General features: G+C 33.9%; 1 protein-coding gene across 1 annotated transcript in view; it reads left to right on the top strand.

Moving 5' to 3' along the window:
• The window catches only part of SLC18A2 (solute carrier family 18 member A2), a 260,285-nt gene extending 232,977 nt beyond the window's left edge, over positions 1-27,308 (top strand). Inside the window, exons 12-16 of the mRNA XM_073684606.1 lie at positions 23,805-23,856; positions 23,937-24,000; positions 24,761-24,880; positions 25,042-25,175; positions 26,666-27,308. Of these exons, the coding sequence (XP_073540707.1) occupies positions 23,805-23,856; positions 23,937-24,000; positions 24,761-24,880; positions 25,042-25,175; positions 26,666-26,773 (478 nt within the window). The 3' untranslated portion in view covers positions 26,774-27,308. The remainder of the gene's footprint in view (positions 1-23,804; positions 23,857-23,936; positions 24,001-24,760; positions 24,881-25,041; positions 25,176-26,665) is intronic.
• The last annotated feature ends 455 nt before the right edge of the window (positions 27,309-27,763 follow it).

The raw sequence follows: 27,763 nt of genomic DNA, 5'->3' as shown, positions 1-27,763 counted from the left end.
ATGTACAAGAATATAACTGCTATAATACTGCCCCCTATGTACAAGAATATAACTACTATAATACTGCCCACTATGTACAAGAATATAACTACTATAATACTGCCCCCTATGTACAAGAATATAACTACTATAATACTGCCCCCTATGTACAAGAATATAACTACTATAATACTGCCCCCTATGTACAAGAATATAACTACTATAATACTGCCCCCTATGTACAAGAATATAACTACTATAATACTGCCCCCTATGTACAAGAATATAACTACTATAATACTGCCTATTTACAAGAATATAACTACTATAATACTGCTCCTATGTACAAGAATATAACTACTATAATACTGCTCCCTATGTACAAGAACATAACTACTATAATACTGCCCCCTATGTACAAAAATATAACTACTATAATACTGCCCTCTATGTACAAGAATATAGCTACTATAATACTGCTCCTATGTACAAGAATATAGCTACTATAATACTGCCCCCTATGTACAAGAATATAACTACTATAATACTGCCCCCTATGTACAAGAATATAACTACTATAATACTGCCCCCTATGTACAAGAATTTAACTTCTATAATACTGCTCCTATGTACAAGAATATAACTACTATAATACTGCTCCTATGTACAAGAATATAACTACTATAATACTGCTCCTATATACAAGAATATAACTACTATAATACTGCCCCCTATGTACAAGAATATAACTACTATAATACTGCCCCTATGTACAAGAATATAACTAGTATAATACTGCCGCCTATGTACAAGAATATAACTACTATAATACTGCTCCTATGTACAAGAGTATAACTACTATAATACTGCTCCTATGTACAAGAATATAACTACAATACTGCTCCCTATGTACAAGAATATAACTACTATAATACTGCTCCTATATACAAGAATATAACTTCTATAATACTGCTCCTATGTACAAGAATATAACTACTATAATACTGCCCCTATGTACAAGAATATAACTACTATAATACTGCCCCCTATGTACAAGAATATAACTACTATAATACTGCCCCCTATGTACAAGAATATAACTACTATAATACTGCTCCTATGTACAAGAATATAACTACTATAATACTGCCTCCTATGTACTAGAATATAACTACTATAATACTGCTCCCTATGTACATGAATATAATTACTATAATACTGGTCCTATGTACAAGAATATAACTACTATAATACTGCCCCCTATGTACAAGAATATAACTACTATAATACTGCCCCCTATGTACAAGAATATAACTGCTATAATACTGCCCCCTATGTACAAGAATATAACTACAATAATACTGCCCCCTATGTACAAGAATATAACTACTATAATACTGCCCCCTATGTACAAGAATATAACTACTATAATACTGCCCCCTATGTACAAGAATATAACTACTATAATACTGCCCCCTATGTACAAGAATATAACTACTATAATACTGCCCCTATGTACAAGAATATAACTACTATAATACTGCTCCTATATACAAGAATATAACTACTATAATACTGCCCCTATGTACAAGAATATAACTGCTATAATACTGCCCCCTATGTACAAGAATATAACTGCTATAATACTGCCCCCTATGTACAAGAATATAACTACTATAATACTGCTCCTATGTACAAGAATATAACTACTATAATACTGCCCCCTATGTACAAGAATATAACTACTATAATACTGCCCCCTATGTACAAGTATATAACTACTATAATACTGCTCCTATGTACAAGAATATAACTACTATAATACTGCCCCCTATGTACAAGAATACAACTGCTATAATACTGCCCTCTATGTACAAGTATATAACTACTATAATACTGCCCCTATGTACAAGAATATAACTACTATAATACTGCTCCTATGTACAAGAATATAACTACTATAATACTGCCCCCTATGTACAAGAATATAACTACTATAATACTGCCCCCGATGTACAAGTATATAACTACTATAATACTGCTCCTATGTACAAGAATATAACTACTATAATACTGCCCCCTATGTACAAGAATATAACTGCTATAATACTGCCCCCTATGTACAAGAATATAACTACTATAATACTGCCCCCTATGTACAAGTATATAACTACTATAATACTGCTCCTATGTACAAGAATATAACTACTATAATACTGCCCCTATGTACAAGAATATAACTGCTATAATACTGCCCCTATGTACAAGAATATAACTACTATAATACTGCTCCTATGTACAAGAATATAACTACTATAATACTGCCCCCTATGTACAAGAATATAACTACTATAATACTGCTCCTATGTACAAGAATATAACTACTATAATACTGCCCCCTATGTACAAGAATATAACTACTATAATACTGCCCCCTATGTACAAGAATATAACTACTATAATACTGCCCCTATGTACAAGAATATAACTGCTATAATACTGCCCCCTATGTAGAAGAATATAACTACTATAATACTGCCCCTATGTACAAGAATGTAACTACTATAATACTGCCCCCTATGTACAAGAATATAACTACTATAATACTGCCCACTATGTACAAGAATATAACTACTATAATACTGCCCCCTATGTACAAGAATATAACTACTATAATACTGCCCCCTATGTACAAGAATATAACTACTATAATACTGCCCCCTATGTACAAGAATATAACTACTATAATACTGCCCCCTATGTACAAGAATATAACTACTATAATACTGCCCCCTATGTACAAGAATATAACTACTATAATACTGCCTATTTACAAGAATATAACTACTATAATACTGCCTATTTACAAGAATATAACTACTATAATACTGCTCCTATGTACAAGAATATAACTACTATAATACTGCCCCCTATGTACAAGAATATAACTACTATAACACTGCCCCCTATGTACAAGAATATAACTACTATAATACTGCCCCTATGTACAAGAATATAACTACTATAATACTGCTCCCTATGTACAAGAATATAACTACTATAATACTGCTCCCTATGTACAAGAATATAACTACTATAATACTGCCCCTATGTACAAGGATATAACTACTATAATACTGCCCCCTATGTACAAGAATATAACTACTATAATACTGCTCCTATGTACAAGAATATAACTACTATAATACTGCTCCCTATGTACAAGAATATAACTACTATAATACTGCCCCTATGTACAAGAGTATAAAAACTATAATACTGCCTCTATGTACAAGAATATAACTACTATAATACTGCCCCCTATGTACAAGAATATAACTACTATAATACTGCCCCTATGTACAAGAATATAACTACTATAATACTGCCCCCTATGTACAAGAATATAACTACTATAATACTGCCCCCTATGTACAAGAATATAACTACTATAATACTGCCCCTATGTACAAGATTATAACTACTATAATACTGCCCCTATGTACAAGAATATAACTACTATAATACTGCCCCTATGTACAAGAATATAACTACTATAATACTGCCCCTATGTACAAGAATATAACTACTATAATACTGCTCCCTATGTACAAGAATATAACTACTATAATACTGCTCCCTATGTACAAGAATATAACTACTATAATACTGCTCCCTATGTACAAGAATATAACTACTATAATACTGCTCCCTATGTACAAGAATATAACTACTATAATACTGCCCCTATGTACAAGAATATAACTACTATAATACTGCCCCTATGTATAAGAATATAACTACTATAATACTGCTCCTATGTACAAGAATATAACTACTATAATACTGCTCCCTATGTACAAGAATATAACTACTATAATACTGCCCCTATGTACAAGAATATAACTACTATAATACTGCTCCTATGTACAAGAATATAACTACTATAATACTGCTCCTATGTACAGGAATATAACTACTATAATACTGCCCCTATGTACAAGAATATAACTACTATAATACTGCCTCCTATGTACAGGAATATAACTACTATAATACTGCTTCCTATGTACAAGAATATAACTACTATAATACTGCCTCCTATGTACAAGAATATAACTACTATAATACTGCCCCCTATGTACAAGAATATAACTACTATAATACTGCCCCCTATGTACAAGAATATAACTACTATAATACTGCTCCTATGTACAAGAATATAACTACTATAATACTGGCCCCTATCTACAAGAATATAACTACTATAATACTGCCTATTTACAAGAATATAACTACTATAATACTGCTCCTATGTACAAGAATATAACTACTATAATACTGCCCCCTATGTACAAGAATATAACTACTATAATACTGCCTCCTATGTACAAGAATATAACTACTATAATACTGCCCCCTATGTACAAGAATATAACTACTATAATACTGCCTCCTATGTACAAGAATATAACTACTATAATACTGCCCCCTATGTACAAGAATATAACTACTATAATACTGCCCCTATGTACAAGATTATAACTACTATAATACTGCCCCTATGTACAAGAATATAACTACTATAATACTGCTCCCTATGTACAAGAATATAACTACTATAATACTGCTCCCTATGTACAAGAATATAACTACTATAATACTGCTCCCTATGTACAAGAATATAACTACTATAATACTGCCCCTATGTATAAGAATATAACTACTATAATACTGCTCCTATGTACAAGAATATAACTACTATAATACTGCTCCTATGTACAAGAATATAACTACTATAATACTGCCCCTATGTACAAGAATATAACTACTATAATACTGCCCCCTATGTGCAAGAATATAACTACTATAATACTGCCCCCTATGTGCAAGAATATAACTACTATAATACTGCCCCTATGTACAAGAATATAACTACTATAATACTGCCCCCTATGTGCAAGAATATAACTACTATAATACTGCTCCTATGTACAAGAATATAACTACTATAATACTGCTCCTTTGTACAAGAATATAACTACTATAATACTGCCCCTATGTACAAGAATATAACTACTATAATACTGCTCCTATGTACAAGAATATAACTACTATAATACTGCCCCCTATGTACAAGAATATAACTACTATAATACTGCTTCTATGTACAGGAATATAACTACTATAATACTGCCCCCTATGTACAAGAATATAACTACTATAATACTGCCCCCTATGTACAAGAATATAACTACTATAATACTGCCCCTATGTACAAGAATATAACTACTATAATACTGCTTCTATGTACAGGAATATAACTACTATAATACTGCCCCCTATGTACAAGAATATAACTACTATAATACTGCTCCCTATGTACAAGAATATAACTACTATAATACTGCCCCCTACGTACAAGAATATAACTACTATAATACTGCCTCCTACGTACAAGAATATAACTACTATAATACTGCCCCCTATGTACAAGAATATAACTACTATAATACTGCCTATTTACAAGAATATAACTACTATAATACTGCTCCTATGTACAAGAATATAACTACTATAATACTGCCCCCTATGTACAAGAACATAACTACTATAATACTGCCCCCTATGTACAAAAATATAACTACTATAATACTGCCCTCTATGTACAAGAATATAGCTACTATAATACTGCTCCTATGTACAAGAATATAGCTACTATAATACTGCCCCCTATGTACAAGAATATAACTACTATAATACTGCCCCCTATGTACAAGAATATAACTACTATAATACTGCCCCCTATGTACAAGAATTTAACTTCTATAATACTGCTCCTATGTACAAGAATATAACTACTATAATACTGCTCCTATGTACAAGAATATAACTACTATAATACTGCTCCTATATACAAGAATATAACTACTATAATACTGCCCCCTATGTACAAGAATATAACTACTATAATACTGCCCCTATGTACAAGAATATAACTAGTATAATACTGCCGCCTATGTACAAGAATATAACTACTATAATACTGCTCCTATGTACAAGAGTATAACTACTATAATACTGCTCCTATGTACAAGAATATAACTACAATACTGCTCCCTATGTACAAGAATATAACTACTATAATACTGCTCCTATATACAAGAATATAACTTCTATAATACTGCTCCTATGTACAAGAATATAACTACTATAATACTGCCCCTATGTACAAGAATATAACTACTATAATACTGCCCCCTATGTACAAGAATATAACTACTATAATACTGCCCCCTATGTACAAGAATATAACTACTATAATACTGCTCCTATGTACAAGAATATAACTACTATAATACTGCCTCCTATGTACTAGAATATAACTACTATAATACTGCTCCCTATGTACATGAATATAATTACTATAATACTGGTCCTATGTACAAGAATATAACTACTATAATACTGCCCCCTATGTACAAGAATATAACTACTATAATACTGCCCCCTATGTACAAGAATATAACTGCTATAATACTGCCCCCTTTGTACAAGAATATAACTACAATAATACTGCCCCCTATGTACAAGAATATAACTACTATAATACTGCCCCCTATGTACAAGAATATAACTACTATAATACTGCCCCCTATGTACAAGAATATAACTACTATAATACTGCCCCCTATGTACAAGAATATAACTACTATAATACTGCCCCTATGTACAAGAATATAACTACTATAATACTGCTCCTATAAACAAGAATATAACTACTATAATACTGCCCCTATGTACAAGAATATAACTGCTATAATACTGCCCCCTATGTACAAGAATATAACTGCTATAATACTGCCCCCTATGTACAAGAATATAACTACTATAATACTGCTCCTATGTACAAGAATATAACTACTATAATACTGCCCCCTATGTACAAGAATATAACTACTATAATACTGCCCCCTATGTACAAGTATATAACTACTATAATACTGCTCCTATGTACAAGAATATAACTACTATAATACTGCCCCCTATGTACAAGAATATAACTGCTATAATACTGCCCCCTATGTACAAGAATATAACTACTATAATACTGCCCTCTATGTACAAGTATATAACTACTATAATACTGCTCCTATGTACAAGAATATAACTACTATAATACTGCCCCTATGTACAAGAATATAACTGCTATAATACTGTCCCCTATGTACAAGAATATAACTACTATAATACTGCTCCTATGTACAAGAATATAACTACTATAATACTGCCCCCTATGTACAAGAATATAACTACTATAATACTGCTCCTATGTACAAGAATATAACTACTATAATACTGCCCCCTATGTACAAGAATATAACTACTATAATACTGCCCCCTATGTACAAGAATATAACTACTATAATACTGCCCCTATGTACAAGAATATAACTGCTATAATACTGCTCCTATGTACAAGAATATAACTACTATAATACTGCCCCATGTACAAGAATATAACTACTATAATACTGCCCCTATGTACAAGAATATAACTACTATAATACTGCCCCCTATGTAGAAGAATATAACTACTATAATACTGCCCCTATGTACAAGAATGTAACTACTATAATACTGCCCCTATGTACAAGAATATAACTACTATAATACTGCCCCCTATGTACAAGAATATAACTACTATAATACTGCCCCTATGTACAAGAATATAACTACTATAATACTGCTCCTATGTACAAGAATATAACTACTATAATACTGCCCCTATGTACAAGAATATAACTACTATAATACTGCCCCCTCTGTACAGGAATATAACTACTATAATACTGCTCCTATGTACAAGAATATAACTACTATAATACTGCCCCCTATGTACAAGAATATAACTACTATAATACTGCTCCTATGTACAAGAATATAACTACTATAATACTGCTCCTATGTACAAGAATATAACTACTATAATACTGCCCCCTCTGTACAGGAATATAACTACTATAATACTGCCCTTATGTACAAGAATATAACTACTATAATACTGCCCCCTATGTACAAGAATATAACTACTATAATACTGCCCCCTCTGTACAAGAATATAACTACTATAATACTGCCCCTATGAACAAGAATATATCTACTATAATACTGCCCCCTATGTACAAGAATATAACTACTATAATACTGGCCCTATGTATAAGAATATAACTACTATAATACTGCTCCTATATACAAGAATATAACTACTATAATACTGCTCCTATGTACAAGAATATAACTACTATAATACTGCCCCTATGTACAAGAATATAACTACTATAATACTGCTCCTATATACAAGAATATAACTACTATAATACTGCCCGTATGTATAAGAATATAACTACTATAATACTGCTCCTATATACAAGAATATAACTACTATAATACTGCTCCTATGTACAAGAATATAACTACTATAATACTGGCCCTATGTATAAGAATATAACTACTATAATACTGCTCCTATATACAAGAATATAACTACTATAATACTGCCCGTATGTATAAGAATATAACTATAATACTGCTCCTATATACAAGAATATAACTACTATAATACTGGCCCTATGTATAAGAATATAACTACTATAATACTGCTCCTATATACAAGAATATAACTACTATAATACTGCCCCCTATGTACAAGAATATAACTACTATAATACTGCCCCCTCTGTACAAGAATATAACTACTATAATACTGCCCCTATGAACAAGAATATATCTACTATAATACTGCCCCCTATGTACAAGAATATAACTACTATAATACTGGCCCTATGTATAAGAATATAACTACTATAATACTGCTCCTATATACAAGAATATAACTACTATAATACTGCTCCTATGTACAAGAATATAACTACTATAATACTGCCCCTATGTACAAGAATATAACTGCTATAATACTGCCCCCTATGTACAAGAATATAACTGCTATAATACTGCCCCCTATGTACAAGAATATAACTACTATAATACTGCTCCTATGTACAAGAATATAACTACTATAATACTGCCCCCTATGTACAAGAATATAACTACTATAATACTGCCCCCTATGTACAAGTATATAACTACTATAATACTGCTCCTATGCACAAGAATATAACTACTATAATACTGCCCCCTATGTACAAGAATATAACTGCTATAATACTGCCCCCTATGTACAAGAATATAACTACTATAATACTGCCCTCTATGTACAAGTATATAACTACTATAATACTGCTCCTATGTACAAGAATATAACTACTATAATACTGCCCCCTATGTACAAGAATATAACTACTATAATACTGCCCCTATGTACAAGAATATAACTACTATAATACTGCCCCTATGTACAAGAATATAACTGCTATAATACTGTCCCCTATGTACAAGAATATAACTACTATAATACTGCTCCTATGTACAAGAATATAACTACTATAATACTGCCCCCTATGTACAAGAATATAACTACTATAATACTGCTCCTATGTACAAGAATATAACTACTATAATACTGCCCCCTATGTACAAGAATATAACTACTATAATACTGCCCCCTATGTACAAGAATATAACTACTATAATACTGCCCCTATGTACAAGAATATAACTGCTATAATACTGCTCCTATGTACAAGAATATAACTACTATAATACTGCCCCATGTACAAGAATATAACTACTATAATACTGCCCCTATGTACAAGAATATAACTACTATAATACTGCCCCCTATGTAGAAGAATATAACTACTATAATACTGCCCCTATGTACAAGAATGTAACTACTATAATACTGCCCCTATGTACAAGAATATAACTACTATAATACTGCCCCCTATGTACAAGAATATAACTACTATAATACTGCCCCTATGTACAAGAATATAACTACTATAATACTGCTCCTATGTACAAGAATATAACTACTATAATACTGCCCCTATGTACAAGAATATAACTACTATAATACTGCCCCCTCTGTACAGGAATATAACTACTATAATACTGCTCCTATGTACAAGAATATAACTACTAAAATACTGCCCCCTATGTACAAGAATATAACTACTATAATACTGCTCCTATGTACAAGAATATAACTACTATAATACTGCTCCTATGTACAAGAATATAACTACTATAATACTGCCCCCTATGTACAAGAATATAACTACTATAATACTGCCCCCTATGTACAAGAATATAACTACTATAATACTGCCCCTATGTACAAGAATATAACTACTATAATACTGCTCCTATAAACAAGAATATAACTACTATAATACTGCCCCTATGTACAAGAATATAACTGCTATAATACTGCCCCCTATGTACAAGAATATAACTGCTATAATACTGCCCCCTATGTACAAGAATATAACTACTATAATACTGCTCCTATGTACAAGAATATAACTACTATAATACTGCCCCCTATGTACAAGAATATAACTACTATAATACTGCCCCCTATGTACAAGTATATAACTACTATAATACTGCTCCTATGTACAAGAATATAACTACTATAATACTGCCCCCTATGTACAAGAATATAACTGCTATAATACTGCCCCCTATGTACAAGAATATAACTACTATAATACTGCCCTCTATGTACAAGTATATAACTACTATAATACTGCTCCTATGTACAAGAATATAACTACTATAATACTGCCCCTATGTACAAGAATATAACTGCTATAATACTGTCCCCTATGTACAAGAATATAACTACTATAATACTGCTCCTATGTACAAGAATATAACTACTATAATACTGCCCCCTATGTACAAGAATATAACTACTATAATACTGCTCCTATGTACAAGAATATAACTACTATAATACTGCCCCCTATGTACAAGAATATAACTACTATAATACTGCCCCCTATGTACAAGAATATAACTACTATAATACTGCCCCTATGTACAAGAATATAACTGCTATAATACTGCTCCTATGTACAAGAATATAACTACTATAATACTGCCCCATGTACAAGAATATAACTACTATAATACTGCCCCTATGTACAAGAATATAACTACTATAATACTGCCCCCTATGTAGAAGAATATAACTACTATAATACTGCCCCTATGTACAAGAATGTAACTACTATAATACTGCCCCTATGTACAAGAATATAACTACTATAATACTGCCCCCTATGTACAAGAATATAACTACTATAATACTGCCCCTATGTACAAGAATATAACTACTATAATACTGCTCCTATGTACAAGAATATAACTACTATAATACTGCCCCTATGTACAAGAATATAACTACTATAATACTGCCCCCTCTGTACAGGAATATAACTACTATAATACTGCTCCTATGTACAAGAATATAACTACTATAATACTGCCCCCTATGTACAAGAATATAACTACTATAATACTGCTCCTATGTACAAGAATATAACTACTATAATACTGCTCCTATGTACAAGAATATAACTACTATAATACTGCCCCCTCTGTACAGGAATATAACTACTATAATACTGCCCCTATGTACAAGAATATAACTACTATAATACTGCCCCCTATGTACAAGAATATAACTACTATAATACTGCCCCCTCTGTACAAGAATATAACTACTATAATACTGCCCCTATGAACAAGAATATATCTACTATAATACTGCCCCCTATGTACAAGAATATAACTACTATAATACTGGCCCTATGTATAAGAATATAACTACTATAATACTGCTCCTATATACAAGAATATAACTACTATAATACTGCTCCTATGTACAAGAATATAACTACTATAATACTGCCCCTATGTACAAGAATATAACTACTATAATACTGCTCCTATATACAAGAATATAACTACTATAATACTGCCCGTATGTATAAGAATATAACTACTATAATACTGCTCCTATATACAAGAATATAACTACTATAATACTGCTCCTATGTACAAGAATATAACTACTATAATACTGGCCCTATGTATAAGAATATAACTACTATAATACTGCTCCTATATACAAGAATATAACTACTATAATACTGCCCGTATGTATAAGAATATAACTATAATACTGCTCCTATATACAAGAATATAACTACTATAATACTGGCCCTATGTATAAGAATATAACTACTATAATACTGCTCCTATATACAAGAATATAACTACTATAATACTGCCCCCTATGTACAAGAATATAACTACTATAATACTGCCCCCTCTGTACAAGAATATAACTACTATAATACTGCCCCTATGAACAAGAATATATCTACTATAATACTGCCCCCTATGTACAAGAATATAACTACTATAATACTGGCCCTATGTATAAGAATATAACTACTATAATACTGCTCCTATATACAAGAATATAACTACTATAATACTGCTCCTATGTACAAGAATATAACTACTATAATACTGCCCCTATGTACAAGAATATAACTGCTATAATACTGCCCCCTATGTACAAGAATATAACTGCTATAATACTGCCCCCTATGTACAAGAATATAACTACTATAATACTGCTCCTATGTACAAGAATATAACTACTATAATACTGCCCCCTATGTACAAGAATATAACTACTATAATACTGCCCCCTATGTACAAGTATATAACTACTATAATACTGCTCCTATGCACAAGAATATAACTACTATAATACTGCCCCCTATGTACAAGAATATAACTGCTATAATACTGCCCCCTATGTACAAGAATATAACTACTATAATACTGCCCTCTATGTACAAGTATATAACTACTATAATACTGCTCCTATGTACAAGAATATAACTACTATAATACTGCCCCCTATGTACAAGAATATAACTACTATAATACTGCCCCTATGTACAAGAATATAACTACTATAATACTGCCCCTATGTACAAGAATATAACTGCTATAATACTGTCCCCTATGTACAAGAATATAACTACTATAATACTGCTCCTATGTACAAGAATATAACTACTATAATACTGCCCCCTATGTACAAGAATATAACTACTATAATACTGCTCCTATGTACAAGAATATAACTACTATAATACTGCCCCCTATGTACAAGAATATAACTACTATAATACTGCCCCCTATGTACAAGAATATAACTACTATAATACTGCCCCTATGTACAAGAATATAACTGCTATAATACTGCTCCTATGTACAAGAATATAACTACTATAATACTGCCCCATGTACAAGAATATAACTACTATAATACTGCCCCTATGTACAAGAATATAACTACTATAATACTGCCCCCTATGTAGAAGAATATAACTACTATAATACTGCCCCTATGTACAAGAATGTAACTACTATAATACTGCCCCTATGTACAAGAATATAACTACTATAATACTGCCCCCTATGTACAAGAATATAACTACTATAATACTGCCCCTATGTACAAGAATATAACTACTATAATACTGCTCCTATGTACAAGAATATAACTACTATAATACTGCCCCTATGTACAAGAATATAACTACTATAATACTGCCCCCTCTGTACAGGAATATAACTACTATAATACTGCTCCTATGTACAAGAATATAACTACTATAATACTGCCCCCTATGTACAAGAATATAACTACTATAATACTGCTCCTATGTACAAGAATATAACTACTATAATACTGCTCCTATGTACAAGAATATAACTACTATAATACTGCCCCCTCTGTACAGGAATATAACTACTATAATACTGCCCCTATGTACAAGAATATAACTACTATAATACTGCCCCCTATGTACAAGAATATAACTACTATAATACTGCCCCCTCTGTACAAGAATATAACTACTATAATACTGCCCCTATGAACAAGAATATATCTACTATAATACTGCCCCCTATGTACAAGAATATAACTACTATAATACTGGCCCTATGTATAAGAATATAACTACTATAATACTGCTCCTATATACAAGAATATAACTACTATAATACTGCTCCTATGTACAAGAATATAACTACTATAATACTGCCCCTATGTACAAGAATATAACTACTATAATACTGCCCCTATGTACAAGAATATAACTACTATAATACTGCCCCCTATGTACAAGAATATAACTACTATAATACTGCTCCTATGTACAAGAATATAACTACTATAATACTGCCCCCTATGTACAAGAATATAACTACTATAATACTGCCCCCTATGTACAAGAATATAACTACTATAATACTGCCCCTATGTACAAGAATATAACTGCTATAATACTGCTCCTATGTACAAGAATATAACTACTATAATACTGCCCCATGTACAAGAATATAACTACTATAATACTGCCCCTATGTACAAGAATATAACTACTATAATACTGCCCCCTATGTAGAAGAATATAACTACTATAATACTGCCCCTATGTACAAGAATGTAACTACTATAATACTGCCCCTATGTACAAGAATATAACTACTATAATACTGCCCCCTATGTACAAGAATATAACTACTATAATACTGCCCCTATGTACAAGAATATAACTACTATAATACTGCTCCTATGTACAAGAATATAACTACTATAATACTGCCCCTATGTACAAGAATATAACTACTATAATACTGCCCCCTCTGTACAGGAATATAACTACTATAATACTGCTCCTATGTACAAGAATATAACTACTATAATACTGCCCCCTATGTACAAGAATATAACTACTATAATACTGCTCCTATGTACAAGAATATAACTACTATAATACTGCTCCTATGTACAAGAATATAACTACTATAATACTGCCCCCTCTGTACAGGAATATAACTACTATAATACTGCCCCTATGTACAAGAATATAACTACTATAATACTGCCCCCTATGTACAAGAATATAACTACTATAATACTGCCCCCTCTGTACAAGAATATAACTACTATAATACTGCCCCTATGAACAAGAATATATCTACTATAATACTGCCCCCTATGTACAAGAATATAACTACTATAATACTGGCCCTATGTATAAGAATATAACTACTATAATACTGCTCCTATATACAAGAATATAACTACTATAATACTGCTCCTATGTACAAGAATATAACTACTATAATACTGCCCCTATGTACAAGAATATAACTACTATAATACTGCTCCTATATACAAGAATATAACTACTATAATACTGCCCGTATGTATAAGAATATAACTACTATAATACTGCTCCTATATACAAGAATATAACTACTATAATACTGCTCCTATGTACAAGAATATAACTACTATAATACTGGCCCTATGTATAAGAATATAACTACTATAATACTGCTCCTATATACAAGAATATAACTACTATAATACTGCCCGTATGTATAAGAATATAACTATAATACTGCTCCTATATACAAGAATATAACTACTATAATACTGGCCCTATGTATAAGAATATAACTACTATAATACTGCTCCTATATACAAGAATATAACTACTATAATACTGCTCCTATGTACAAGAATATAACTACTATAATACTGCCCCTATGTACAAGAATATAACTACTATAATACTGCTCCTATATACAAGAATATAACTACTATAATACTGCCCGTATGTATAAGAATATAACTACTATAATACTGCTCCTATATACAAGAATATAACTACTATAATACTGCTCCTATGTACAAGAATTTAACTACTATAATACTGGCCCTATGTATAAGAATATAACTACTATAATACTGCTCCTATATACAAGAATATAACTACTATAATACTGCCCGTATGTATAAGAATATAACTATAATACTGCTCCTATATACAAGAATATAACTACTATAATACTGCCCGTATGTATAAGAATATAACTACTATAATACTGCTCCTATATACAAGAATATAACTACTATAATACTGCCCCTATATACAAGAATATAACTACTATAATACTGCCCGTATGTATAAGAATATAACTACTATAATACTGCTCCTATATACAAGAATATAACTACTATAATACTGCCCCTATATACAAGAATATAACTACTATAATACTGCCCCTATGTACAGGAATATAACTACTATAATACTGCTCCTATGTACAAGAATATAACTACTATAATACTGCCCCTATGTACAAGAATATAACTACTATAATACTGCCCCCTATGTACAAGAATATAACTACTATAATACTGCCCCCTATGTACAAGAATATAACTGCTATAATACTGCCCCCTATGTACAAGAATATAAGTACAATAATACTGCCCCCTATGTACAAGAATATAACTACTATAATACTGCCCCCTATGTACAAGAATATAACTACTATAATACTGCCCCCTATGTACAAGAATATAACTACTATAATACTGCCCCTATGTACAAGAATATAACTACTATAATACTGCTCCTATATACAAGAATATAACTACTATAATACTGCCCCTATGTACAAGAATATAACTGCTATAATACTGCCCCCTATGTACAAGAATATAACTACTATAATACTGCTCCTATGTACAAGAATATAACTACTATAATACTGCCCCCTATGTACAAGAATATAACTACTATAATACTGCCCCCTATGTACAAGTATATAACTACTATAATACTGCTCCTATGTACAAGAATATAACTACTATAATACTGCCCCCTATGTACAAGAATATAACTGCTATAATACTGCCCCCTATGTACAAGAATATAACTACTATAATACTGCCCCCTATGTACAAGTATATAACTACTATAATACTGCTCCTATGTACAAGAATATAACTACTATAATACTGCCCCTATGTACAAGAATATAACTGCTATAATACTGCCCCCTATGTACAAGAATATAACTACTATAATACTGCTCCTATGTACAAGAATATAACTACTATAATACTGCCCCCTATGTACAAGAATATAACTACTATAATACTGCTCCTATGTACAAGAATATAACTACTATAATACTGCCCCCTATGTACAAGAATATAACTACTATAATACTGCCCCTATGTACAAGAATATAACTACTATAATACTGCCCCCTATGTAGAAGAATATAACTACTATAATACTGCCCCTATGTACAAGAATGTAACTACTATAATACTGCCCCTATGTACAAGAATATAACTACTATAATACTGCCCCCTATGTACAAGAATATAACTACTATAATACTGCCCCTATGTACAAGAATATAACTACTATAATACTGCTCCTATGTACAAGAATATAACTACTATAATACTGCCCCTATGTACAAGAATATAACTACTATAATACTGCCCCCTCTGTACAGGAATATAACTACTATAATACTGCTCCTATGTACAAGAATATAACTACTATAATACTGCCCCCTATGTACAAGAATATAACTACTATAATACTGCTCCTATGTACAAGAATATAACTACTATAATACTGCTCCTATGTACAAGAATATAACTACTATAATACTGCCCCCTCTGTACAGGAATATAACTACTATAATACTGCCCCTATGTACAAGAATATAACTACTATAATACTGCCCCCTATGTACAAGAATATAACTACTATAATACTGCCCCCTCTGTACAAGAATATAACTACTATAATACTGCCCCTATGAACAAGAATATATCTACTATAATACTGCCCCCTATGTACAAGAATATAACTACTATAATACTGGCCCTATGTATAAGAATATAACTACTATAATACTGCTCCTATATACAAGAATATAACTACTATAATACTGCTCCTATGTACAAGAATATAACTACTATAATACTGCCCCTATGTACAAGAATATAACTACTATAATACTGCTCCTATATACAAGAATATAACTACTATAATACTGCCCGTATGTATAAGAATATAACTACTATAATACTGCTCCTATATACAAGAATATAACTACTATAATACTGCTCCTATGTACAAGAATATAACTACTATAATACTGGCCCTATGTATAAGAATATAACTACTATAATACTGCTCCTATATACAAGAATATAACTACTATAATACTGCTCCTATGTACAAGAATATAACTACTATAATACTGCCCCTATGTACAAGAATATAACTACTATAATACTGCTCCTATATACAAGAATATAACTACTATAATACTGCCCGTATGTATAAGAATATAACTACTATAATACTGCTCCTATATACAAGAATATAACTACTATAATACTGCCCGTATGTATAAGAATATAACTATAATACTGCTCCTATATACAAGAATATAACTACTATAATACTGGCCCTATGTATAAGAATATAACTATAATACTGCTCCTATATACAAGAATATAACTACTATAATACTGCCCGTATGTATAAGAATATAACTACTATAATACTGCTCCTATATACAAGAATATAACTACTATAATACTGCCCCTATATACAAGAATATAACTACTATAATACTGCCCGTATGTATAAGAATATAACTACTATAATACTGCTCCTATATACAAGAATATAACTACTATAATACTGCCCCTATATACAAGAATATAACTACTATAATACTGCCCCTATGTACAGGAATATAACTACTATAATACTGCTCCTATGTACAAGAATATAACTACTATAATACTGCCCCTATGTACAAGAATATAACTACTATAATACTGCCCCCTATGTACAAGAATATAACTACTATAATACTGCCCCCTATGTACAAGAATATAACTGCTATAATACTGCCCCCTATGTACAAGAATATAAGTACAATAATACTGCCCCCTATGTACAAGAATATAACTACTATAATACTGCCCCCTATGTACAAGAATATAACTACTATAATACTGCCCCCTATGTACAAGAATATAACTACTATAATACTGCCCCTATGTACAAGAATATAACTACTATAATACTGCTCCTATATACAAGAATATAACTACTATAATACTGCCCCTATGTACAAGAATATAACTGCTATAATACTGCCCCCTATGTACAAGAATATAACTACTATAATACTGCTCCTATGTACAAGAATATAACTACTATAATACTGCCCCCTATGTACAAGAATATAACTACTATAATACTGCCCCCTATGTACAAGTATATAACTACTATAATACTGCTCCTATGTACAAGAATATAACTACTATAATACTGCCCCCTATGTACAAGAATATAACTGCTATAATACTGCCCCCAATGTACAAGAATATAACTACTATAATACTGCCCCCTATGTACAAGTATATAACTACTATAATACTGCTCCTATGTACAAGAATATAACTACTATAATACTGCCCCTATGTACAAGAATATAACTGCTATAATACTGCCCCCTATGTACAAGAATATAACTACTATAATACTGCTCCTATGTACAAGAATATAACTACTATAATACTGCCCCCTATGTACAAGAATATAACTACTATAATACTGCTCCTATGTACAAGAATATAACTACTATAATACTGCCCCCTATGTACAAGAATATAACTACTATAATACTGCCCCCTATGTACAAGAATATAACTACTATAATACTGCCCCTATGTACAAGAATATAACTGCTATAATACTGCTCCTATGTACAAGAATATAACTACTATAATACTGCCCCTATGTACAAGAATATAACTACTATAATACTGCCCCTATGTACAAGAATATAAGTACTATAATACTGCCCCCTATGTAGAAGAATATAACTACTATAATACTGCCCCTATGTACAAGAATGTAACTACTATAATACTGCCCCCTATGTACAAGAATATAACTACTATAATACTGCCCCTATGTACAAGAATATAACTACTATAATACTGCTCCTATGTACAAGAATATAACTACTATAATACTGCCCCTATGTACAAGAATATAACTACTATAATACTGCCCCCTCTGTACAGGAATATAACTACTATAATACTGCTCCTATGTACAAGAATATAACTACTATAATACTGCCCCCTATGTACAAGAATATAACTACTATAATACTGCTCCTATGTACAAGAATATAACTACTATAATACTGCTCCTATGTACAAGAATATACCTACTATAATACTGCCCCCTCTGTACAGGAATATAACTACTATAATACTGCCCCTATGTACAAGAATATAACTACTATAATACTGCCCCCTATGTACAAGAATATAACTACTATAATACTGCCCCCTCTGTACAAGAATATAACTACTATAATACTGCCCCTATGAACAAGAATATATCTACTATAATACTGCCCCCTATGTACAAGAATATAACTACTATAGTACTGGCCCTATGTATAAGAATATAACTACTATAATACTGCTCCTATATACAAGAATATAACTACTATAATACTGCTCCTATGTACAAGAATATAACTACTATAATACTGCCCCTATGTACAAGAATATAACTACTATAATACTGCTCCTATATACAAGAATATAACTACTATAATACTGCCCGTATGTATAAGAATATAACTACTATAATACTGCTCCTATATACAAGAATATAACTACTATAATACTGCCCCCTATGTACAAGAATATAACTACTATAATACTGCTCCTATGTACAAGAATATAACTACTACAATACTGGCCCTATGTATAAGAATATAACTACTATAATACTGCTCCTATATATAAGAATATAACTACTATAATACTGCCCGTATGTATAAGAATATAACTATAATACTGCTCCTATATACAAGAATATAACTACTATAATACTGGCCCTATGTATAAGAATATAACTACTATAATACTGCCCCTATGTACAAGAATATAACTACTATAATACTGCTCCTATATACAAGAATATAACTACTATAATACTGCCCGTATGTATAAGAATATAACTACTATAATACTGCTCCTATATACAAGAATATAACTACTATAATACTGCTCCTATGTACAAGAATATAACTACTATAATACTGGCCCTATGTATAAGAATATAACTACTATAATACTCCTCCTATATACAAGAATATAACTACTATAATACTGCCCCTATGTACAAGAATATAACTACTATAATACTGCCCGTATGTATAAGAATATAACTATAATACTGCTCCTATATACAAGAATATAACTACTATAATACTGCCGCTATATACAAGAATATAACTACTATAATACTGCCCCTATGTACAAGAATATAACTACTATAATACTGCTCCTATGTACAAGAATATAACTACTATAATACTGCCCCTATGTACAAGAATATAACTACTATAATACTGCCCCCTATGTACAAGAATATAACTACTATAATACTGCCCCCTATGTACAAGAATATAACTGCTATAATACTGCCCCCTATGTACAAGAATATAACTACAATAATACTGCCCCCTATGTACAAGAATATAACTACTATAATACTGCCCCCTATGTACAAGAATATAACTACTATAATACTGCCCCCTATGTACAAGAATATAACTACTATAATACTGCCCCTATGTACAAGAATATAACTACTATAATACTGCTCCTATATACAAGAATATAACTACTATAATACTGCCCCTATGTACAAGAATATAACTGCTATAATACTGCCCCCTATGTACAAGAATATAACTACTATAATACTGCTCCTATGTACAAGAATATAACTACTATAATACTGCCCCCTATGTACAAGAATATAACTACTATAATACTGCCCCCTATGTACAAGTATATAACTACTATAATACTGCTCCTATGTACAAGAATATAACTACTATAATACTGCCCCCTATGTACAAGAATATAACTGCTATAATACTGCCCCCTATGTACAAGAATATAACTACTATAATACTGCCCCCTATGTACAAGTATATAACTACTATAATACTGCTCCTATGTACAAGAATATAACTACTATAATACTGCCCCTATGTACAAGAATATAACTACTATAATACTGCCCCCTCTGTACAGGAATATAACTACTATAATACTGCTCCTATGTACAAGAATATAACTACTATAATACTGCCCCCTATGTACAAGAATATAACTACTATAATACTGCTCCTATGTACAAGAATATAACTACTATAATACTGCTCCTATGTACAAGAATATAACTACTATAATACTGCCCCCTCTGTACAGGAATATAACTACTATAATACTGCCCCTATGTACAAGAATATAACTACTATAATACTGCCCCCTATGTACAAGAATATAACTACTATAATACTGCCCCCTCTGTACAAGAATATAACTACTATAATACTGCCCCTATGAACAAGAATATATCTACTATAATACTGCCCCCTATGTACAAGAATATAACTACTATAATACTGGCCCTATGTATAAGAATATAACTACTATAATACTGCTCCTATATACAAGAATATAACTACTATAATACTGCTCCTATGTACAAGAATATAACTACTATAATACTGCCCCTATGTACAAGAATATAACTACTATAATACTGCTCCTATATACAAGAATATAACTACTATAATACTGCCCGTATGTATAAGAATATAACTACTATAATACTGCTCCTATATACAAGAATATAACTACTATAATACTGCTCCTATGTACAAGAATATAACTACTATAATACTGGCCCTATGTATAAGAATATAACTACTATAATACTGCTCCTATATACAAGAATATAACTACTATAATACTGCCCGTATGTATAAGAATATAACTATAATACTGCTCCTATATACAAGAATATAACTACTATAATACTGGCCCTATGTATAAGAATATAACTACTATAATACTGCTCCTATATACAAGAATATAACTACTATAATACTGCTCCTATGTACAAGAATATAACTACTATAATACTGCCCCTATGTACAAGAATATAACTACTATAATACTGCTCCTATATACAAGAATATAACTACTATAATACTGCCCGTATGTATAAGAATATAACTACTATAATACTGCTCCTATATACAAGAATATAACTACTATAATACTGCTCCTATGTACAAGAATATAACTACTATAATACTGGCCCCATGTATAAGAATATAACTACTATAATACTGCCCCCTCTGTACAAGAATATAGCTACTATAATACTGCCCCCTATGTACAAGAATATAACTACTATAATACTGCCCCCTATGTACAAGAATATAACTACTATAATACTGCTCCTATGTACAAGAATATAACTACTATAATACTGCCCTCTATGTACAAGAATATAACTACTATAATACTGCCCCTATGTACAAGAATATAACTACTATAATACTGCCCCTATGTACAAGAATATAACTACTATAATACTGGCCCTATGTATAAGAATATAACTACTATAATACTGCTCCTATATACAAGAATATAACTACTATAATACTGCCCGTATGTATAAGAATATAACTATAATACTGCTCCTATATACAAGAATATAACTACTATAATACTGCCCGTATGTATAAGAATATAACTACTATAATACTGCTCCTATATACAAGAATATAACTACTATAATACTGCCCCTATATACAAGAATATAACTACTATAATACTGCCCCTATGTACAAGAATATAACTACTATAATACTGCTCCTATATACAAGAATATACCTGCTCCTATGGGTAAGAATATATCACTGATCTCCACTCTTGAGTCCTCTTGGTCTCCGTTGTCTCGGTGTGTGCTTGGCGTTTGGAGAAGGCTTCTCACCGTATTGTCTGGTTGCAGGTGGCTGTGCGCGTTCATCGGGATGATACTGGTGGGGATCAGCGTTATATGTGTGAGTTCAGTAGTACATGATATGGCGGGTTTATCTCATATACTTTCTCCCGGTCATCTCTCATTGCATTTCGTACTCAGGTGCCTTTCGCGAAGGATATTTATGGATTAATAGCACCAAATTTTGGCGTTGGATTTGCCATCGGTAAGTTGTGTGCTCCCCGGCACATGCTGATATCCATCGTCCCGGTGCAGATACTGGACGTAGTCTGCAATCAGTTCAGATTCTTTTCCAGCAGTTGTCACCGATGGTTGTGTCAGATCATTGATGTAATCGAACTATCGGCTGGCCACCAGGCAGTTGTGCAGGACTGCTGGGTGACCGGCGTACTGACCCGCACTGGGTGACCGGCGTACTGACCCGCACTGGGTGACCGGCGTACTGACCCACACTGGGTGACCGGCTTACTGACCCGCACTGGGTGACCGGCGTACTGACCCGCACTGGGTGACCGGCGTACTGACCCGCACTGGGTGACCGGCGTACTGACCCGCACTGGGTGACCGGCGTACTGACCCGCACTGGGTGACCGGCTTACTGACCCACACTGGGTGACCGGCTTACTGACCCACACTGGGTGACCGGCTTACTGACCCACACTGGGTGACCGGCGTACTGACCCGCACTGGGTGACCGGCGTACTGACCCGCACTGGGTGACCGGCGTACTGACCCGCACTGGGTGACCGGCGTACTGACCCGCACTGGGTGACCGGTGTACTAACCCATACTGGGTGACCCTGGGTAATAAATGCCGGGTGTCCAGACTTCCAGAAATATCAAATAAAGTTTATTAAATTTTGGATGCAAATCATGCGAGACATTAAGTTTGGAGCTGACATTGTCACCCTGGCCTCTGGGGGGGTGTAGCCCTATTGAAGTATTCTTTATCATGTTTCTGGCAGGGATGGTGGATTCATCGATGATGCCCATCATGGGTTACCTGGTGGATCTGCGCCACGTCTCGGTCTACGGCAGTGTTTACGCCATTGCGGACGTGGCCTTCTGTATGGGGTTTGCATTAGGTGAGCGGTACATGTTTCTGCAGAGACGCCTGGTGACATCACGTTGCGTCGTCTCGTAGCCTGCTGCTCGTTCAGAGCTTGCGTCTCAGTCCTCCTCGCCTTTGACAGCTGCTTATTCCCACAGACCGTCCATCATCATGATCACTGCTCATTTCTTCCAGGGCCGTCTGCTGGAGGTGCCATCGCTAAATCCATCGGGTTCCCCTGGCTCATGACGATTATTGGAATAGTGGACATTGTCTTCGCTCCGCTTTGTCTGTTCCTCAGAAGTCCTCCAGCCAAAGAAGAGAAGATGGTAAGAGAACGGGACTTGTTGTCGCCAATAGCAGCGTCGGCATTTTCAGTAATAAATGAGAACTTAATCTGAATCCATAATCTCTTCTCATCCTTAAACCTGATAATCCGTCATATCTGATATATGGGCGCTGCCACAGAACTTTACAACAGAACCAATGGGTGGCCAATGCCCTTCCTCTAGTTGAACCTGATGAGCACAGGATAAGATGGCGGCAGAACAATTATTCAGCCGACAGTCATCTCCCCAACTCACCCATACACAGAAATGGTCAGCTCAGCCTAGCACTCCCGAGTCCTCTATAGACACCTTCATCTCTTTCCACTGTTCTGCTCCTTTCCCATCCACAATCCTATATCCTTTTTTTCCTCTCTCAAGAATCCTCTCTGTCCTCCTCTTCTCTCTCTCTTCGTTCTCCCTCCAGACTCTTCTTTTCTTTCTTCCTCTAGACTCCTCTCTCTGTCCTCCTCTTTCTCCCTCCAGACTCCTCTTTTCTTTCTTCCTTCCTCTAGACTCCTCTCTGTCCTCTTCTTTCTCCCTCCAGACTCCTCTCTCTGTCCTCTTCTTTCTCCCTCCAGACTCCTCTTTTTTCTTTCTTCCTTCCTCTAGACTCCTTTCCCTGTCCTCTTCTTTCTCCCCCCAGACTCCTCATTCCCCCTTCAGAATACTCATTCCTTTCCTTCTTCCTCCCTCCTACTTTTCCATCCAAACTCCTCTTCCTCTCCAGAACCCTGTCCTTCTCCCTCCTTACTCCACTCTGTTCTCTTCTTCCCATCCAGAATCGTGTCTCTACAGCCTTCCTCCAGACTCCTATGTCCTCCTCTTTTTCCCTCCAAACCCCTGTCCTCCTTCAGAATCCCATCCTCCTCCTCCTGTCCTTTCCTCCTTCCAGACCCTTCTCTTAGTGAATTAGAAGACAAAAGGCCCAAATGTTGGAAGTCCAACTGGCTCGATCCTTCTCTCCCCTGTTGCCAGCTAAAGGAGGAGACAGAAGGCCAATCTACACATTGATATGGGCAGAATCGCCTGACAGTCGAGGGTTTGGTGGGCTTATATCTAATGTGTATTGGGGGGGGTCTTAATTGGTTTGAAGAAAATATTTACTTTCTTTAGATAAAGCCAAGAAGGTGCAGAGATTTCATGCAATGTTCTTAGGGAGAGAAGGAAATTGCTCATCATGTCTGTAACGATCCATCTATCGATGTGTTCTTGGACAGGTCCTAGTTGGCGTCTTGTCTTTTAGATCATTTTCCAGGTGGAGATTTGGATGAACGTCCCATTGTCCACAAGTTCTGCTGTAGTTGTTGAGCTGATCGTCGCGGTGCTAGATGATGTAGGGGGTCTGGCACCATTAAGAGAATCAGAATTGGGCCTGGGCCTCGCAGCCTTCCGGTCACAGTCTGACATTTGTTCGTTTAGGCAGAGACTTACCTCTGTGGCCTCGGGATAAAACTATTTGCACTCTAATATAATCTGCTTCTACCCTACAGGCCATTCTCATGGAGCACAACTGCCCCGTGAAGAAACGTATGTACACGCAGAACAGCGCGCAGCCGTATTATGCCGCCGATGAGGAGGAGTCGGAGAGTGATGAATGAGCCGGACTCTGCTTAATAGCTAGTTGTTCTCACATTTCATTGTTGTATCATTGGTCTAACAGTGACATAGTAACAAGCCAAAGGTCTCGTTCTGTCCTAGCGGAATGGCGGTGACACGGAGAGCGGGGCCTCCCCAGCTGTCCGACACCCTGCAGAATTACGTGGGCGTTCTGAAGGGTCCAATTCCAGAATGATACGAGCAGCCGGTTAGCCGCCAGCGTGCCGATGGCTGGGCCGACGCCGCCTGGTTGTCAGACGTGTGGTGATCCGTGACGTCTGCGGCTCGCTCTCTTCGCGCCGATTCCGCTCAAACACCAATACTATTCTCTTTTCACTGTCCCCAGATGTGATGTGTGAAATCTACGCGCATCGCCAACCGCCTTACTGGGTAACACGAGCTTTTATAGACCCGTTTCTATAAATATATTGTTGAGAAACTTTATTTTATGTATTTCATTTTATTACATATTATGCAATATATTTTTAACTACTGTAAGTGTAATGTAAAATGTGTATAAAAAGGTATAAAACCCAAGCTGGACCCCCTGTCTCGTTGTATTCAAGGGACCTGCAGAAACCAATCATATGGGTAACGTCCGTGACCAGGGCCAGCGTCCACATCAAGTGATGTCCAGCATGGATAGGGGGTCTTCCAGCTCTTCTCCACTAGATGATGTCAGGGGGATTGGGAAGTTTGAGAACAGATTATCTAGGAGAACTGGATGACTGGCAGCTGATTTCTTCTCTATTTCCATTGAAACCACCAACACTTGGCCATTGGTGTGTGTTCATGTGAGATGTTTGTCGAGAAACCCCCCCCAAGATGGGAAAAATTGTGGGTAAGTGGCAACGCAAGAATCCTTATGTAACCAGACGATAGGTGCCTGTCCTGACTGCGCTGAGCTTTGCGGACTGCTCCAGTTCCTCCGAGTCACTGCCTACTTCTACGATGGCAGCTTTCTTCACCGAGAAAAGAATCAGCAATCCAAA

Source organism: Phyllobates terribilis, unplaced genomic scaffold (genome assembly GCF_046119375.1).
Source record: "Phyllobates terribilis strain yellow unplaced genomic scaffold, ASM4611937v1 Scaffold_5__5_contigs__length_657084704, whole genome shotgun sequence".
Taxonomy (NCBI): domain Eukaryota; kingdom Metazoa; phylum Chordata; class Amphibia; order Anura; family Dendrobatidae; genus Phyllobates; species Phyllobates terribilis.
The sequence above is the reverse complement of the archived record's forward strand: the minus strand, read 5'-3'. Positions and strand labels throughout refer to the sequence as shown.